At 59.0% G+C, this 18,944-nt stretch overlaps 2 protein-coding genes across 5 annotated transcripts; one reads left to right on the forward strand and one right to left on the reverse strand.

Annotated features, from left to right (window-relative positions):
* The first annotated feature begins 338 nt into the window (after positions 1–338).
* FOSB (FosB proto-oncogene, AP-1 transcription factor subunit) lies at positions 339–7,351 on the forward strand. Of its 2 annotated transcripts, XM_070764595.1 has the most exons (5): positions 339–571; positions 1,973–2,281; positions 3,586–3,693; positions 4,601–4,879; positions 4,980–7,351. In XM_070764595.1, the coding sequence occupies exons 1-5, from the start codon at positions 428–430 to the stop codon at positions 5,043–5,045; spliced, it is 906 nt and encodes a 301-aa protein (XP_070620696.1). In that variant the 5' UTR covers positions 339–427; the 3' UTR covers positions 5,046–7,351. The 2 variants fall into 2 exon arrangements, with proteins under 2 accessions (XP_070620696.1, XP_070620695.1); XM_070764594.1 differs by having other exon boundaries at positions 4,601–7,351.
* Positions 7,352–8,899: 1,548 nt separating this feature from the next.
* RTN2 (reticulon 2) lies at positions 8,900–18,722 on the reverse strand. 3 transcript variants are annotated; one of them, XM_070764589.1, is made up of 10 exons: positions 18,638–18,722; positions 17,023–17,067; positions 16,353–16,805; positions 14,769–14,984; positions 11,908–12,115; positions 11,286–11,424; positions 10,944–11,013; positions 10,807–10,853; positions 10,201–10,259; positions 8,900–9,618 (listed from the first exon to the last, which is right to left on the reverse strand). In XM_070764589.1, exons 1-10 carry the CDS (start codon positions 18,666–18,668, stop codon positions 9,576–9,578), a joined length of 1,311 nt encoding a protein of 436 aa, XP_070620690.1. In that variant the 5' UTR covers positions 18,669–18,722; the 3' UTR covers positions 8,900–9,575. The 3 variants fall into 3 exon arrangements, with proteins under 3 accessions (XP_070620690.1, XP_070620689.1, XP_070620691.1); XM_070764588.1 differs by having other exon boundaries at positions 16,326–16,805; XM_070764590.1 differs by lacking the exon at positions 8,900–9,618 and having other exon boundaries at positions 10,197–10,259; positions 16,326–16,805.
* Positions 18,723–18,944: the final 222 nt, after the last annotated feature.

Below are 18,944 nucleotides of genomic sequence, written 5' to 3' on the forward strand. Positions count from 1 at the left end.
CCGCCCCCTTCCTTGTATAAATAAGCCCCGCTGCCGACCGCGCTTCATTCATAAGATTCTGACCCGCGACGGAGACTGAGCCGAGAGAGACCCGGCGCTGGACTCCCCTTCGCGCCCGCAGACCCCCGGCCGCCGCCGCCACCGCAGCCGAGGCGCCGCGCTTTGCAGGCGGCGCGGGTTCGGAGGCCGGAGCGCTTCGCCCGGGAAGCGGCGGACTTGAGCAGAGGCTTCCCAGGAGGTGCCCGGGCGCTGCAACACGTGGATCGAGGACCGGGCGACCCCCCGCCGCTCGGGCGCCGTCTCCCCCCGAGGCCCGCACCGCCGGAGGGGGAGGAAGGAGGACCGGACAGCCGCCCGCCCGCCGCCCACCTTGGCTTCCAGGCGACCCCCGCGCGGCCGCGGCTTCCTGCCCGCGCCCCCGAGGGAGATGTATCAGGGCTTCCCCGGAGACTTCGACTCCACCTCCCGGTGCAGCTCGTCCCCCTCGGCCGAGTCCCAGTACCTCTCCTCGGTGGACTCCTTCGGCAGCCCCGCCGCCACCGCCACCGCCGCCGCCGCCGCCTCCGCGCAGGTAAGGGACCGGGGCGTCGGGTGTCGGGGGTGGGGCGCTCGGGAGGGGGGAGCAGCGCGGGGGGGGGCGGTCCCGGGGGGAGGGGCTGTCTGTGACTTGTGGCTCCGCTCGCTTCCCCTCCCCCTCCACTGCCCCTCGCGGAGGGCGGGCGTCCGAAGCGTCTTTCTCGGGGCGCCGCAAAGGGGATCGCCGCCCTCTGCCCCCACCGTCTGCTTTCAACTTTTCCCCCCCCTTCCCTCCACGCACGCGCGCTGGAGGAGAGGCGAGAACGCGAGCGAGAAAGGGGGGCGGGGTTGTGCGTAACGCATGACGTACTGGAACGCTCCGTGCTGACGTGAGGCACGTACGGCGCGTTTTCCTCCCCCTCCTCCTCCTCGAGGCGCGCGGGTTATTTTGGAAAGCTGGCCCGCCCCCGTTGCTAAGGGGCGGGGCACGGCCGAGGGCCGCGCGGATTGGTCGAGCGGCTTCCCAGGCGCGCCCCCTCCGACCCGGCCCTCGACTGACTTGAGTTCGCGGCGCTGCCCGGGAGAAGTGGGGGGGGGGGGGCTGTTTGGCTCGTCTCCCCCCTCCCGACCTGCCGGCTGGGGATGATGGGCCTCGAGGGCGGCGCTCCGGTCCCTGCCAGGCTCGGGGCGCCTGGGGGATTCCCCGGCCGGGTGTGGGGACCGGAGGGCGGCGGAGCTCTCGGGGTGCGAGGGGCGCTGAGCTCCGGAGCCTGCAGGACCCGCCTCCCCTGCCGCCCCCTCCCCGGCTCTGGGGTCCGGCAGGCGGGTGGGCGCAGGAGCCGCGGGGTGGGCGCCGCTGTGGCCGAGGGAGGGGCTCCCGGGCAGCATTCAGGGGCTTCCTCCACTTCTGGCACCGTGTTCAGACGTCTAATAAAACCACATTCTAAAACCCCACAGTTACAAATTGGACCAGTGTTTCCCAACCTTGGCCACTTGAAGATATCTGGACTTCAACTCCCAGAATTCCCCAGCCAGCGAATGTCCAGATACCTTCAAGTGGCCAAGGTTGGGAAACCCTGAATTAGACAACCAGAGTCCTACCTCGTGCAACCAACATTCACTCACCAGGCGGCAGCCAAGATATCAGCGTTTCAATGGCCCCAGGCCTGCGGGCAGAGATGGGTCTTGAGAGCTTTACACAAAGCCGGGTGGGTGGGGCAGTGCGAATCCCTGGGGGGAGCTCGTTCCATAGAGCCAGGGCCGCCACAGAGAAGGCTCTTCCCCTGGGCTCCATCAGATGACATTGTCTGGCTGACGGGACCTGGAGACAGCCGACTCTGTGGGACTTGACCAGCCGCTACAGCCTTTATTGTCCTTGTCCATCATGTATGCAGCGAAACTGGTGATTTCGAGGAGACCCCCATAACGAGCACCTGCCCCCTTCGCTTCCTTGTAGGAGTGCAGCGGCCTTGGGGAAATGCCCGGATCTTTTGTGCCAACAGTGACTGCTATCTCCACAAGCCAAGACCTCCAGTGGCTGGTGCAGCCCACCTTGATTTCCTCAATGTCTCAGTCTCAGCAGCAGCAGCAGCAGCCGCCTTCGGGGCCGCCCCCACCCACCGTGGACCCTTACGACCTGCCTGGGCCCAGTTACGCTGCCCCCGGAATGGGTGCCTATGGGGCTGCCCCTTTGACTGCCCCTCTGGCTGCGGCCACCCCGCCTCGGTCCAGCAGGGCCCGGCCCCGAAGGACACGGGAAGAAACGGTGAGCTGCTTTTCCTTCCCCGGCCAGGAAGTCACAAACTTGGTTCCCTTTGCTTGCTAAAATTTGAGATCTGTCATGTTGGAACCTCCCAGAAGAGACCCCCCCCCCATTTGTGAACTGTCTCCTTGAAAGTTGGGATGCCTTGGGGGGGGGTTAATAAAGCTAGAAGAAGTGGGGCTTCCTGAGCGCTTCTCTGCCCCACATCAACGGTCTGTTCGCCACTAAAACTCCCTTGTGAATGTTCTTTCAAACTAGGGATTGTGCGGTCACAAACACACACACTCGCCTGAAGGCAAACAGAGCGGCTGCCCCCTTCCCCGCTTCTGTTCTCTAAGGAGCAGGACACGGGTGAGGGGGCAGCAGAGGGGGCTCTGGGGTTTGCTAAGCTCCCATTCATTTTTTGAAAAAAATCAAACCAACCTGGAACATGGGTCTTCCTGGGGCAATGAGTTTGATGGGCCCCAAAAATCATCTTGATGGGCTTTTCTGGCTCCAGATGCTACTCTGGGAGACCAGGAGATCCAGAGGACACGTTCTGCCGGCTGCCACCTCCAAATTTGAGGCCAAACAGAAGCTTCGTTCTGGTGACACTGAAAGAAATGCTGCCCTAAGCAACACTGGCCAAGTTACTTGCGTCGGTATCGTTTTGATTTGTCTTGAGGAGGAGATGTGTGTTCATAAGGCAGGCACCTCTGACCTTCGCAACTTTAAGACTTGTGGACTTCAACCCCCAGCATGCACTGCCTGGGGAATTCTGGGAGTTGAAGTCCACAAGTTGTAAAGCACACAGACACTCTTGAATTTCTTGGGGGGAAAACATTTTAAGTTACGGCCCCTCCTGCCCCAATTTACAGCCTTTGTGCCGGTTTATGTAGTTCAGAGGTTTTATAGCCCACCTTACCTGAAAGACCCCAGGTGGGCTGCAAGGCAGGAAGGTTCTGGAAAGCAAGACTAGGAATAAACCAACATGGCCAAAACCAACCTTAGTCCCAACACAACCCACGAAGACGGAACTGGGGTTGGAATAAATGGCCTTTAGTGACCTTCAAAAGCCCAAGAGTTTCCAATAGGCTGGGCAGCCGTTGGGTTTGTTCCTTGCTTGGATGTTTCTGCCCACCCACCCCCCGCCTCCCCCCATCTATCCATCACAAAGGCAGAGGACACAGTTCCATCTTCCCGTCCACGTTTTGGGGGAGCTTTTAACTTGCCCCCCAGTTGCAAGAAATTGCCAGGCCCCCCGGGAAGCCTCTGGCCTTGCCCTGGCAGCCGGTGCCTGATGGGCCTTGTCCTTTCTGCTCGCACAGCTGTCCCCGGAGGAGGAAGAGAAGCGCCGGGTCCGCAGGGAGAGGAACAAGCTGGCAGCCGCCAAGTGCCGGAATCGACGCCGGGAACTGACCGACCGGCTCCAAGCGGTGAGTGTTGGTGCGAAGGGGGGCTTGTGTCAGTGTTATCCTTGCTCTGGCCCCAGAGAGGAGGGAATCTGGTGTCCTGTCCCTGTGGGGGGCATGGGGTGAACCCTCCCATTTCCTTAGGCTGCCCAGGCTGATCGTGTCCCTCAAATGTGGCTCCGACTTCAGTCGAAGGCTTTGGCCGTTCGGACCTTCCTTAAGCAGGGAGCCAGTTGTCAGGATGGACCCCTGGCCTTGAGGGCACTTATTGCAATCGGTTGCAGGCCTCGTTCTTAGGAGGAGGAAGAGGAGGTTTTGCATTGTTTTATTCCAAGGGGGCAGCAGGGGTGTCTGCAGGGTGCGGTCAGTAGGTCAAGGGTGCAGCCCCAAAGCTGCCACTGCAGCTCCTAGACAGTGGCAGAGCGTCCACTGCGGCTTTTCTGACCCCTTGGCAGAGTTTCCTGAACTCTGTTTGGGGGTGGAATGCTCCCGTGGGGAGATGCTGCTGGGCCTCCCAGGGGCCCTTCTGGGGGGGGCCGAGGAAGGGGTCCCCTTGGGCCTCTCCCTTCTCCTGCGCCCACGTGTGGAAAGGAGGAGGAAGGAGCTCCCCCTGCCTCCCTCTGCAAGATTCGGTGGGTCTGCTCCAGCAGGACACCCCTGTTCCCGAGTAAGGACCCCGGGGGACCAAAGGCCTTCATTTCCCTCGGAGAGACCCCAGTCCCTGCACCTTGAAGCAGGGGGGTGAGAGGGAGGGAGGGGGGCAGAGAGGAAGGGTCCCCACCACGAACGCTTCCCTTGAGCTGCGCCTCTGATGGGCCTGGAAGGGGGAGGCGAGACGGCCAGATGGAGGCGTGGCTCTGGCCATCTCGCCTGCCCCCCTGGTTCCCAGCTGCTCCGGCCCCGGCCTGACCTGGTGCTGCCCCTCCCCCAGGAGACGGACCAGCTGGAGGAAGAGAAAGCAGAGCTGGAGTCGGAGATTGCGGAGCTGCAGAAGGAACGGGAGCGGCTGGAATTCGTCCTGGTGGCTCACAAGGGCAGCTGCAAAATCCCCTACCAAGACCTCGCCGAACTGAGCGGGCAGCCAGGCCCCTCGGCCGAAGTCAGCGCCCTGGCCCTGCCGGTCAAGGAGGACCCCTTTGGGCCCTCGGCCCCCTACTCCTCGGTGCCCCTGCACTACCAGCAGCAGGCCGTGGGCGGACTCCCGGCGGAGGTAGCGTTTTCTAGTTCTTACTTTAGCCCTGATGAGGAGCTGACCGACCTGTACCCAGCTAACCCTTCCTATACGTCTTCGTTTGTGTTCACCTACCCAGAGGGAGCCACCTGTGGAGCCAGCCACCAGCGGAACAGCAGCAGTGACCACTCCCCGGACTCTCTGAACTCTCCCTCGCTCCTTGCTTTGTGACACTCAAACCCACAACTTGCGCCTTTGGGGTCTAGCCCGCCAGCTCCCCCGCCCCTGCCAAGGCCGGGCTGGGTGAAGGGGGCAGAGCCCCAATGCGCCTGGGCACACCGCCACTGCCCGGGAGCCTCTGACCTGCTCTGCGGCAGCTGCAGCCAACGCCTCTCGTCCTTGCCATGCGCGCCCACCCCTCCTGCTTGGGGGTGCAGCCCACGATGGATGGCTGTCTGTCCTTTGGCCCCCTCCTCGGCCGATTCCCACAGCGAGGGGGGAGAGGAGGATGCTTCTGGGCTGTGAGTGGGACCCCCCTCCGCCGAGGGCACCCAGCCCACCTCTCCTCCTGGAAACAGGATTTGCCTTCTACTGAATGGGGACCCTCCGTGGGACTGACCGATGCCACTTCCCTCCACGCTCCACCGCTGTTTCTGCCAATGGGGGCCGCCCTGCGGAGAGGAAAACTTAAGGGGGGAGACCCTCCTCCTGCTGCCCCCACCCAGCTCATGTGTCTTGTGGCGGCTTTGTGAATGTGTTAGCTGCATGGTTTTAAAGCAGGCACTTTAGCGCTTTCGCTGGTCAGCTTCGCACCCCGACTGTTGGGTCTCGTGGACCTCCTCCCTCTGGGATGCAAAAGTCACATTAAGTGGCCCATCAGGGCAGGTGTTTTGTGGATTATTCGGATACATTCCTGCTGAAAGCTTTTGCCATATTCAAGTGGGCCAAACCGTTGCAGCCTTGCTTTTTAATGGCCTGTGCAAATGGTGAGGCTGGTCTTGGGCATTGAACTCCTTGAGGTCGGGGTGATGTTTCTGCAGTGGGCATTCAACTCTCCCCCCGAAACCTTCAGCCAAGCAAATTAATTGTGCCATTATTAAATCAGTGTTGAATTTTAAAGCTCTCTTCCGGTTTCCAGTTTTGGACATGGGGATGGTGGGTGATCTATCAAAACACGTTATCTGGCAGGGAACTTTTCAGAAGCCAAAGAAAAGTGGGCCCTGCAAAGAGACCCCCAAGCAGCTGAGGTTTTTCTGGCACAGCTGTTGTAGGTGTGTTGGCCCCTCCCTCCCTGCCAGGCCCAGGAGGTTCTCCCAGGGAGGGGTCCATCCATCCCCCAGCGGATTCCCTGCTCCCCTTTGGCCCCCTCCCCCTTGGTTTCTTTGACGGGCGTGGGGTGGGCTGGGTCTGGGTGACAAATACTGTGAAGGGACCTCTGCAAGTGACCGTTTCTGCTTCCTGGCCTTGGACAGCTGGACCCCAAACTCATTTCATTTTCCCACTTCAGACACTCAGCTGCTGACCCTCTGCTCTCAGGCCAAGCTTCCAGGCTGCCCAGCACTTCAAGGGGGGCCCTTCTCTGCTACTTGGGACTGATAGTGTGGAGTGTGACCCCTTCAAGTGTTCAAGGCCACTCCCCCCCCGCCTTGGTTTAATCCAGAGACCCCCAAACTTGGGAATTTTAAGACTTGTGGACTGATTTTTCAGCCAGCATTCTGGGAGTTGACGTCCAGAAGTCTTAAAGTGGTCAAGTTTGGGGACCCCTGGTTTCATCCCACTGCTGCTTCTCCCGGCCTGTGGCCTGTAGGCTGGATCTCTGGCTGGGGGGGCTTTCGTGCCCCACCCCGAGGCTTCCTAGACCCCTCCAGACTGAAGCCATCCCAAGCCGTGCTTTCTTTGAGGGCATTGGCCCTTCTGAGCCTCCCACCCGGGGCCACCTTCTGTTTTGTGCTGGGGGTCCCCATCTGCTCTGCTTCCATAGGGTGTTTTGTGCCGCCTGCTCTGTTCTGTGCCTCTGGCTAACCCCCCCCCCCCCCCCTCAAGTGTGTTTCTGGACTGAGGAAGCTGCTGCTTGGCTCCTCAGAGCTCGCCTTGATGCTACACAGAATGTTTCCAAAACTTTTTCTTGTGACCAAGCTTTGGATGTTGTGGTTTTTTAAAAGTATTTTATTTTTTTAACCTATGGACTTTTATTTAACCAGCTTAAAAAAAACAAAAAAACAGATATTTGCTGGGGTTGGGGGAATATTTTTATTTTTAATTATTGTTATTTACCCCTTCGTGCTGTAATTTTTTTTGTGATGTATTTGATGAAGCAATCTGAGGGCCAGTAGAGGGAAGGCGAAGTTTGGCCCCTGCTTTGGCCCTCCTATCCTGCACTTAACTGGTCAGCAAAATAGCAAATAAAGACAGCTTTGAAAAAAAATGCACTTTTTATGATGAATATATGATCTATTTTTTCAAACTAATGTAAAGAAAACAATGAGATGCAATAAAAGATCTCAAGCCGTAGATCTGCCTGGCTTTCTCCGCATTGAGACCCGACCGACCGTTGCCGTCCCCCCCCCCCCTCAGTGTCCCTGGTGGTGGGCTTGGGTGAAGGTGATGAGGGGCCCTCGCAAGGGAGGTCTCTGGGGTCACCCCAGGATCGATGGAGTCTTCGTGTTAAAAACAAACATGTTCATTATCTGACGGTGTCTTCTGCTAAAATTTTATCTCCTGAGGTTGTTGAGGTAGAGTCTTGTTGCATATGGAGGTTTTGGTGAAAAATCCACCCGTGTATATAGAGAAGGCAAGAGAGCACCGTCTTCTCATGACTTAGCAGCCCTGGGGAGGGGCTGGCTGTGGCCCCCACTGCCTCCTGCAGACCTCTCACCCCAGATCCACTCAGTGCTGCCCCCTGCTCACTTTAACTCCTGAGTATGGATGACGGGGGCCACCACCAGCCGTGCCTTGTCCAGCAGGAGCAGCAGACAGCCATATCAGTCTGGATCTGCCTATTCCCTTGCAGCCTTTGGCCAGTTCTGATACAGGTAGCCCTCAAGTTAGAACAGTTCATTTAGTGACTGCTGGAAGTTACGGTACTGAAATAAGTGGCTGGACGATTGGTTTTTACACGATAGAAACAGAGAAGATTGACAGCAGAAAAAGACCCCATGGTCCGTCTACTCCGCCCTTAGACTATTTCCTGTATTTTATCTTAGGATGGATTTAGGTTTATACCAGGCATGTTTACATTCATTTCCTGTGGATTGGCCTACCACTTCTGCTGGAAGTTTGTTCCAAACATCTACTACTCTTTCAGTAAAATAATATTTTCTCACGTTGCTTCTGACCTTTCCCCCAACTAACCTCCGATTGTGCCCCCTTGTTCTTGTGTTCACTTTCCTATGAAAAACACTTCCCTCCTGAACCTTACTTAACCCTTTCACATATTTAAATGTTTCGATCCTGATCATTGCAACATCCCCACGGCCACATCATCAAAATCCAGAGACTTGGCAAACAGCATCCCTTAAGGCAGTTGCAGTGTCCTTTTGCAACCTTCTGACAAGCACACTCACTTCAGAACCATTTTACTAACTCAATTGTCACACCCAACAGCTGTGGCAAGAAATGGAGCATAAACTCGTAACGACGTCTCTCTTAGCAACAGAAATCATGGGCTCAATTGTGGTTGTAAGTGGAGGATTTCCTGAAGTTTCCAGCTGTGGCTGAGGTGTGGTCCTTGGGCTCCCTCTGCTGGCCACACCTCAAGCCAAGCTGTAATCCATAGGCCGAGTTATTTTGGACTACTGGTGACCACATAGGAAGAACTTCTTTTCAGGTCAACCCCATATAAAAAATAAAACCAGAACAAGATTTACTTGCACCGTTTTGGCCACATGGACAGGCAAAGGGCGTTCTGGCCCCAGTTTCTGTGGCTTGGACACTGGGGCCCTGCAGCTTCCAACTAGACTTGGTGTGGAGGAAAAAAGGGAATTGTGACATTCACACACCCACACAGGGCACCACAACCAGGAGTGAAGACTCGGGAGACAAAGGGGTCATGCGTACCCATTTTTGTTTCTCACAACTGTTTTTATTAAAGTGTAAATATCCAGGCAAAAAGAATATCTTGGCTGCACCCAACCCACCAGCTGACCGGCCAAGCCGCAGCCCGGCCTGTGACGAGAGGCAGGGGGGGAACAGCTACAACATCCCACAGAAAGGGGGCAGAGGGGGTGCAGCCCAACCTGGAGCGGCTCCCCTTCCTCAAGAGAGAAGGATGCGCCAGGCTGGCCGGACTCAACTCAGGACCCAGGACAAATACTGCAGGCAGGAGGAGGAGGAGGAGGGGGACATCGCCAGGACACGTGGGATACTACTAGCCCCTCGGCTCTTGGTTGACAAATCCTTGGCTGTGGGCCTGGGGGGGAATTCTCTCAGCCGTCCTCCCCACACCCCAAGAGGGAAAGGGGCAGCCCTTCGCAGCTTCCTTAGGCCTCTGCAACTGCAGGGCTGAGATGCAAAGGGTGGGGGTCCTCCCCCCCACCCTCCCTTGCAAGGGGGGAGCCGAAGGAAAGCCAGCAACTGCCCAGCCCCTCCAAGCCAAGGGGAGTGGAAGAGGAAGGGTCCCTACTGCAATGGCTGGGGAGGGTAAGTGAGGAGGAGGAGGAAGAAGAAGAAGAAGCAGGGTGTGTGTTGTCGTTTGCATCTGTGTGCGCAGGGAAGAGAACCACCACCACCGAGACCCTCATTCTGCCTTGGCTTTGGCTGTCGGCAATTTGGCCAGCACCCTGGGGGGAAAAGAGAAACTGAGCCAGATGGAGGAGGAAGCTGCTTTCCAAAGCTTTTGACCAAGTCTACCTTCCGTTAACAGAGAAGCAGACGGCCCCGTGCCTGGAGTGTCCAGCCTTGGCCACTTTAAGACCTGTGGATTTCAACTCCCAGAATTCCCCAGCCAGCTATAGCGATGCCATTGCAGACACATGGCTGTCCAGTCCCTTCTTAAAAGCATATTAAAAGCCTTAAAAGCTCCAGTTCAAGCCTTAGGGCCAAGCACGGTCCACCCTGAGCACCCCATCGGTATGTCTTACACCCTTTGGGGTCCATCATGGCTATTTTTATAATGTTTTCTTTTTTATATTACATCCCAGTTTCTTTCTCCCAAGAAATAAGGCAGAAATAACAATCTTTTGAGAAGCACTTTGGGGTTAAGAATTGGACCAAGGGAAAACCCAAATGAAGAAAAACAAGCCCAGAAATGGACATAACTAAATAGTATGTCACCAATACACGAAGACCCGAGCCCACGGAGGCCTCCAATGCTCCCTCCCACCCTCACCCCATTCTCCTCTGCAGGAACATCTTGGACTTACTTTGCTCTGAGGTTACTCAACTGGTTCCTCACCAGCCCTACATACTGGTCGATCTGTGCCTGGATGGAGGGGGGGGAGGGAGGAGAAAAAGGGATGAGCCCCTCCGGAAATAAGAGCAGGGAACTCGTTGCTGCTTTGCCCCCTCCGAAAATCTGCTACTCAGAGTCAGGCCACTGCAGCCCCTTATGGCCAGGTGGTCAACATTTGGACACTTAGCCACTGACTCCTATTGATGATCCTTTGCCCCCTGACCTTGTGATCCCCTTTTGTGACCTTCTGATGTGCAGTGGGGTAGGCAGAGTCACTTAACCACCCCGTGTGATTCACTTAACAACCGTGGCAAGAAAAGTTGTGAACAAAGGGACGAAGCTTATCATGTGTGTCAGGTGGCAGCAGACATTGTGGTCTCACCTGTGCCTGTACGTCAAGGGCCATCGGCTCCAGGTTTACGTACGATTCTATGGTCATGTTTCCTTCTGCACGTGGCCTCAACAATTAATCTTTAGCCAATCAGCCATGGGCGCAAGAGGTGATTTCTGCTCTGCCCCCTTTTTAATGGCAGCCAGGCGTCTGAGCCCCTCTCCCTCCCCAGAGCTAGAGACTCACCTGGTGCTGCCTGTAGAGCAGAGGGAAGGTGAATGCACTGATCACACCTGTGGAAGAAAGGGAGGGGGTGAGTCTCTTATTCCTGCAGACCCTGACCCCACCCTGAAAGGCTCTGCCCTCCCAGGCCCTCCCCTTACCGAGTATAAGCAACGTCAGACCATTGAAGACGGCTCCCACGTAGGTCAGGACGTAGAACAAGAAAGCAAACTGGAAAAGAGAGACGGGGGAGCTGGCTGGGAGCCCAGGAGGGAGCGGCAGAGGCCCCTTCCTGCTGGGGTGCCAGAAAGTGAGGTGCCCCACCTGCCCCCTCCCCATCAGGCACACGGCCCAGTCGGCCTTTGGACACGTCCTTCCTGACTCTGGGCCCAACAATTCTCGGTGGCAAAAGGGAGGAATGTTGCCTCCATCTCTGGGGCTATTCATTGCATCTTTAAGGTGTGGGCACTTCAGCTCCCAGAATCCCCCCCCCCAGGCCTCACCTTCAGGGACTCCACCATGTCATCCACCAAGAAAAGGCGCTGCAGAGTCTTTGTGCCCCAGGTGACATGATGCACCACCCGCTCGGTCAGCCGCTCCAGCTGTTCTTTGGACAGCCCAAAGTCTGTGTCCAGCTGGGCCCTGGCAGGCAGGCAGGAGGGGAAGAGAAGAGAGAGAGGAAGGAAGGAAGGAAGGAAGGAAGGAAGGAAGGAAGGAAGGGGAGGGAAGTGGGGAAGGGAAGAGAAGGAAGGAAGGAGAAATGGAGGGAAGAAGGAAGGAGGGAGGGAGGGACACTCAGCCAAACCCATTCCTGGCTGTCTTGCCCTCCCCATCCAGATTGGGATCCCTGGCAGCCCCAGAGCCAGCGAGACCCATCTGTCCCCCTTGGCTGGATCTTCTGGGGCTACAATGGCAGCCCCTTGTAGGGGAAGGCAAGGGGCCCACATCCACCCAACTGGGGGAGTGCAACTTCCCTCCTGCTTGAGCCCCACCTGCGGAAACCCCAGGGGTCAGCCAAGCCACCAGAGCTGAGCCTGAAGACCCCCCACTGGCAGACTCTTCTCTCAGCCCCCCTCCCCGGCCATCCCCCCCCGCAAGCATTCCGGGCAGCTCGGCTCTACTCACTGGAAGGGGTGGTGCCCGTCTCCCCGGCGGATCAGCTGCAGCACCTTGCTGTAGCCCCTGAGCGCGATGGTGATCCCCAGGGCGGCCAGGGAGAGGTAGGAGGACACGCTGATGATGCTGAAGTGCATCAGGCAGAGCAGGGCCACCATCAGGGCCGTGAAGGCCAAGGCCGACTTGCGGGTGTCCCGCCAGTACACCAGGTCGGCCACTGCGGGGGAAGCAGAAGGACAAGGTCAGACCCTCGCCCGGCCTGGTGGACGTCAACTCCCAGAAGTTTGCTTTCAGGCAAGAATGTTTGTCCAGGACATGGAGTGGGGGGAGCCTGAGTAAGAAGCCTGGGATGGTGGACGCTGGAGGCAACTACTTGTGTAGAGGCGGGGGGGGAGTGGGAGACGGGCGTTTGGCTGCCCTCCCCCCTTTCTCTTGGCTGCCATGGCTCCAGAGCTGGTTCAGGATTTCCTGCTCGGCCAAGATGGCGCGAAGGGACCCCACCCACCGCGGGAGAGGAGGCGGCGGAGGGGGCGAGACCAGGGACCTGGCAGCTGCTGCAGGCTCTTGCCCCCCCCTTAACTGACAGGCCCAGATGCAGTCCAGTCGCTGAAGGAATCTGCGGAGGGTCCTGGGGGAGGGCCGGGTGGCGGAACAGGCCCAGCGTGGCTGTTTGGGGGCTCCGTGCACCCTACAAGGCAGATGCCCCCCTCCCCAATTACAGGGTGCCCCTCTCACTTCTCTTCCCTCCCTTCAGACTGGGTCCCCACTCAGTTAAATTCCCCCCCCCTTGAAAAACAAGCCGGCCTCGTGGCTCAACCAGAATCCTCCCCCCACCCCGATTCCCTTGCCTGCAAAGCTTGTGGGGGACGGACGGCGGACATGACACCCACCTGTGCTGGCCATGGTGATCCCCGTTTCTCACAGCCCCAAGGCTCCTGGCCGCTCTGTGGAAGCCTCCCCGGCACCAGTTCTGGGCTGGAAGGGGGGGGGCTGCTCCGGGGACAGGGCTGAGGAAGCGCAGGTGGGGGCTGCTATTTTTAGCTGACGAATCCCAGCTGCCTCCTCCCCTCCGGAGCCCCCGCCTGCCTGCCTGCCTCGCTTGGTCCTGCTGGAGGGAGGCAGCTTTGCAGGCTTAAGCCTCAAAGGGGAGGGGGCTGCCCACCCTCGGCCGGTGGCGAAATGGGGCGCAGGAAGGCGAGTAACCAGGGCCCAGGCACGCTGGCGGGTGGAGGGGCTTCTGGCTGGCCGAGGAGAGCAAGGGGGAGCCCCTCCCTCTTCCAACTGTCTGTACTGGCCACTAACTCAGGGCCAGGCCTGCGATTGGCGCCCACATTCCGGCTGCCAAGGCCGTTTTCCAGAGCGGCTATTTCTGTATACACCGAGATGGGTGAGCATGTCTTTCATTGTCTCTGGTGTTCTGAGTTCAGGTGCTGTTGTACACAAAGCACGGCCTTGAGGACTGGAAGCTTGGAAAGCAAGAGGCCATGCACTCAGGTCTTAAAAGCAAGCCAGAAGGAGCTCCACCAAATTGCTTTTCAGCAGGCGCCTTACCCTGTTTGGGGGCAGGGGCCTTCATTCCTGCCCCCCCTTATTTGGGGAAAGGATAATACTGACCCTTTAACTTAGGGGTCTTCAAACTTGGCAACTTTATGATATGTGGACCTCAACTGCCAGAATAATTCTGGGAATTGAAGTCCACAAGCCGTAATGTTGCCATGTTTGGAGACCCCCCAAGTTAAGTGAAACAGAACTGCCCGCATGCGGCATGTCAGTAGACCCACACCCCCACACACCCCGCGTAAGGCCACCTGTCCCCTGGCTGGGGAAACGCTACTTCCTCTCACATGAGCCTTGGACTACAATTACAATCATGCCCAGTAGCTAGCAATGGAGACGTGGGTTTCCCAGAGGGGGTCCTGGTGTGGGGCCGGTCCAGGCCCCTTGTCCTTGCTCGGGGGGAGGCAGGGCAGAGTGGCAGAAGGCTGCGAGGCTCCAATTCCGCTTGGGTCAGCACTGGGGCTATTTATACCCGTTGACTGGACGTGGCTGCCATCCCGATCGGGCTCCGTGCCAGGGGCCGTGAATCAGGGCCTTTCCTGGGAGAAAGAGCCCCACCAGGGCCGGCAAAGGCAGGAGGGCTGCCCGGCCACACGCCCGCCGTGGCTTCAGTGGGACAACTGCGGCCAGGAATCCTCAACCACAGGGAAATGCAGGAAGCCCTTGACTGATGACCACAATGGAGCCCAAGACCGTTGTTTTGCCCTGTTTTACGACTTTTGGCCACCGTTAAGCGAAGCACGGCAGCTGTTCCGTTAAGGGGACCGGGCCTCCCCACTGACCTTGCTAGAAGATCGCAAGAGGAGGTCACGTGACCCCGGGAGCGCCAAGCCTCTAAATCCTGATCACGTGACCATGGAGAGGTTGCAATGGCCGCCTGCAAGTGTGAAAAACGGTCACCTTTTTTCGGTGCCATTGTAACTCCAAGCAGTCACTAAACGAAAGGTTGTAAGTCAAGGAGTAACTGCAGATGGCAGACGTCTACGTAGCTCTGCCCCTGGGCCCAGCCGCCCTGTGCAGAAGACCCCAGACTCAGTCTCTGGCGTTGGTGTTGGGGGGGGGAGGCTAATCCTGGCCCTGCTAGAGGGGCTCAGCTTCTCCCATCACCCTGGCATTGCAATCGGACGGGCCTGCTGGGCAAGGGGCAGCTGGGCAGGCCCCAGAGCAAGGCCCGGCCCCCTCTTGGGTGGGCAGGGTGATCGGCCTGCCACAAACATCCAGGTTGGGGGGGGCAGTTCAGCACTGTAGCTTCCGTAGAAAGTCTTTTGGGGTCAACCTGCGAGCCTGGCGAATTCCAGTGCCCCTCTTCTCACCTGGGCTGTTGGGGATGCTCTCGGCCTGGTCTGGTCCGACGTGGAGCTGGTCAGGCTGGGGCTCCTGGCCAGGGCCCTCCTCCTCCTCCTCCTCCGGTGGGCAGAACTCTGCTGAGGTCAGTGCTCGGTCTTGGGGGGTGTCAGCACCACGGGAGGCGCCTGCTTCGGAGGGGGAGACTAAGGCAGCAGGCAGCGGGGGGGTCTTCCTGCAGTCACCTGGAGTTCAAAACCAGGCAAACTCCATGTCAGGGCCTTTCTTTTGCCCCGAGCACCACCGAGACCTGCCTTGTGCCCAGCTCACCCCTTGCCCTTCGCCGCCTGGCTGCCTTTCCCGGCTCCCTCCCGGCTGGCCCTTTGACACCCCCCCTCTTAGGTCAGCCGCCCTGATCGTCCGAACACGACTTCACGGGGAGTGGGTTCAAATCCAGAAATTCTCTTGGCCTTTCTGTGGCTCCCCCCCTCCTGCAGCCTCAAGGCAGGTCTCTCCCTTCACCCTAAAGCAGCCGGTGCCCCCGTGGACCGCCCGGGAAGAGTGGGGGGGGCGCCCGATGTGGCGGGTGGGGGAAACAGTGCCAGCCCTTAATTTCATCAGAACGAAGAGCGGGAAAGGTTCCATGGGGCTCTCACGGGGGCTCAGGAAAGTCATGTTGAAAACATAAACGCAAACGGATCCACGGGTTGAACAATTTTTGACTGTTTTTCTCTTTTAAAACCCCCAAAAGAAAGCCGGGTATCACAAGTGACCGAATGTCGCCAGGGGTGGATAGGACTCTGACCGAAGAAATCCCACCCACCCTCCACCCTTTGGAAAGTCCCTCCCCTCTTGGAAGATGCCAGCCCCCTTTTCTGTAGCTCAGGTCTGAATTGTGGGGTCTTTGGGGGCCTCTGAACCTCAGGTCCCAGCTAGGGATTCTCTTCAGCGCTAGAGCCAACCTCCCCCCCACCTTCCCAGCACTGACGAAGTTACCTAGTTGGGTCATGAAGAGTCTGCAAGAAGACCACCAAGGACCCCACAGACCTCCTCTTCTGTTCCACAAAACCCCCAACTCCTTCCAGCCCTGATAATGTTACTTAGTTGGGTCCTGTCAGTCGCAGGAAGCGCCAAGGACCCACAATTCAGCCCTGAGCTGCAAGTCCTTAGAACTGCCCCCCCCTGCCCTTCATAAACTCCTTAAAACCCACCTCTGCCATCAGGCATGGGGGAATTGAGACATCTCCCCCGGGCCTATACAATTCATGCATGGTATGTTTGTGTGTATGTCTGTTTTAACAATGGGGTTTTTAAATGTTTTTAAATTATTAGATTTGTCTTGAATTGTTTTATTATTGTTGTGAGCCGCCCCGAGTCTACAGAGAGGGGCGGCATACAAATCTAATTAATAAGTAAGTAAGTAAGTAAGTAAGTAAGTAAGTAAGTAAGTAAGTAAGTAAGTAAGTAAGTCCCCTCTTCTTGCGGGCCCTCCAGACTTGCCTCTCTTCCTGCCAAACCAGGGGGAGCCTGTGGGGGGGGGGGCAGAACTCGGCCTCCACGGCCCTTCAGGGGTGCCCCGTCCCTACCTGTTCCTGAGCAAGCCATGCCGCTACCTCCTTCCACCTCCACCGCTGGCGACGGGCGAGACGGAGACACCTCTTCCTCCCCTTCGGCTGCCTCCAGGCCGCTGCCACAGCCCACCTGGGAAGCCCAGTCTGGTGGAAAGCCATCCAGTCCGTGGCCATCGCCTGAGAGGAGGGTCCCCTCAGCCTCTGGGGATGGGCAGAGGCTGGGGATGTTCTCCAAACTGTCCCCCAAGGAGGGCACAAAAGTTTCACAAGTCTCCGTGCGGGGCAAGGGAGCCCTGGTCCGGCGGGTCTGGGAGTCCCGCCTGCCCCGATGCTCGGCTGCGCTGGGGCTGCTGCCGGAGGGGGTGGCAATGGTGATGTAGGAAAAGGTCAGCTCCCGGGGGGTCCCCCATTCCACAGAGCCCTCCTCCTCCTCCTCCTCCTCCGAAAACTCCCGCGCCGTCTGCAGTTCAGGGAAGTCCGACTCCTCGTTGGCTCCTGCAGGAGGAAAGGAGGCTTTGGGCATCTGGGAAGCCTGCCCAGCCCCTCCCCTGGGTCAGAGGGCGGGGGGAGCGCCCAGGCCCAAGGTCAGCCCACTCAGCTGGCCCTTCCGGACCTGCTCCTCACGCTGGGCGTCATGGCTGGAAAGGCCAGGAGGGGGTTTGGGCAGCCACTGGTCGGCCCCTTCCTCGGGTTCTTCCCTTTGAACACTCACCATCCGTCGAATCAGGTGTGGTGGAGGCCGTGGAAGGAGACTCTTCTGCAGGAAAGGGAGGGAAGGAACGGAGGCGTTGCTGGACATGTGGCCAAGTATTTGTCTACTGGATACCCCCCCTTCCTTCACAAGTGTTTATAAACAAAGCAGCAAACGCATCTAAGGCTCTTTGCCCCCAAGACAATTACGCTGGGAAGGGAGTTGGGCTGAGAGTGCCCAGGCGGTACTAGAACTCCCACCGCCAACCTTCACTCAGTGGACCACACTGGGTCTCCTGCCAGACCAGGGCACAGCCAGGCACTTGGCCAGCCTTGGCCCTCTGACAGGCCGGACAAGCAGGGAGGCCATCACTGCAATTCTGGGACACCCACCCAATCGGTCACAAGTCTTGCAAGCGCAGTCTCACAATTCTTAGATTGCTGCGTGCCAGGTTGGGTCAGTTGCATCTCCTGGCTGTGCTGACACACAACAACAACAACAATGCTCGATGCCTCATCAACAGCTACACCCTGGATGGCCGGACTTCCCCGCCCCCCCTTTTCTTTCTCCTTCCATCAATGCTGGCAGAAGGAATGGCAGGGAATGGCCGGCCAGCCATCAAATGCTTGGGAGATGGCAGGGTCAAGGGTGATGGGGGGAGGGAGAACAGGATTACTTGGGTCTCACCAGGAGCCATTCTCTCAGGGATCCAGTTTTCCAAAGGGTCCTTTCAAACCCCCCCTCCCTGTGTTACCTGTCCCACCTGAGGCCCACCACTGTCCTTTGCACCTGATCTGGCTGGAGGTTTGAGAGTTTGGACAAGGTCATCTGCAGCCTGGGCCACTGGCGTTTGTGGGGGTCACCTACTCCATCCTGGTTTTGTGCTTTGTGAAAAGGGCGGTCAGTATGCAAAAGAGGGGCTGACCTCAGGGGTCCATGGGGGTCTCTCTCAAAGGGGGAAGAGGTCCAAAGACACAGGTTGCTCCCCTTTGGAGCCTCTATCCAAGGCCCCCACACTGCCCCTAGGGCAGAAGGGATCCAGAGGGGGCAGTGGGAGCCATACCACAATCGCCCCCCACAAAACAGGCCAGGGTCTTCCGACTGCAAGTCCTTGGCTAAATCTTTGCACCTCGACCTTCTCATCTTTCTTGCAGAGGGAAGAACAACCCCCCCCCCCGCCCCGGCTGCTCATCCAGTGCCCCATTCAGTCATGTTTCTTCCAGGCGCGCAGTGGGGCCGAGACATGTGGGGCAGCCCAGGGACGCTCCCTTCCCCATTAGGCCTCTCGGAAAATGCAAGCCGGGCTCTGTCCCCCTCCCCACGGGCCTCTTAACCCCCCTTCCGCCCCCCCTCCGCAGATGGCCGCCTGCCCGAGAACTCCGCAGCGCTCCAGCCGCCTCGCTCTACACGCCGGGCGGAAAACAGCTGCCGCATCCCGGCCTCCACGGCCCACGCGAGGGGAGGCCCGGGGGCGCCGGGTTGCAAAGGGAAGCCTCCGGCTGCTGGACCCGGGGGCGCGAGGGGGTGCTGGGCGGGGCCGACCCGGGGGGCTTCGGGTTGCATGTATCCCACGGACGGGGGGCGCACTCCCGCGAGGGGCGGCGGGGAGGGGGCACCCGGCGCGGGCGACACCTACTGCAGTGGGCGAATCCCAGGACCTGCCCCATCGCCCCGGCAGCCGGCCGTCCCGAGGTCCATGCGGAACACCGCGGCGGTGAGCTCCGACCGCGCCGCCACCCGCCGCCGCCGCCGCCCGCCGCTCATCTCCCCGGCGGCCCCATCCGCCCGGGGCGCCGGCCGGACGATGCCCGCGTGCCGGGCGGCGAGGGTCCCGCGGGGCCGGCCGCACGGAGGGCGAGGCGGTGGCGGCGGCAGGGACAAAGGCGAGGCGGCGCGGCGGGGACGCGGGCGTGGCTGCGGGGATGGAGCGCGGAGGCGGCGCG

The sequence above is a fragment of the Erythrolamprus reginae genome, chromosome 11, assembly GCF_031021105.1.
Source record: "Erythrolamprus reginae isolate rEryReg1 chromosome 11, rEryReg1.hap1, whole genome shotgun sequence".
NCBI classification, from domain to species: domain Eukaryota; kingdom Metazoa; phylum Chordata; class Lepidosauria; order Squamata; family Dipsadidae; genus Erythrolamprus; species Erythrolamprus reginae.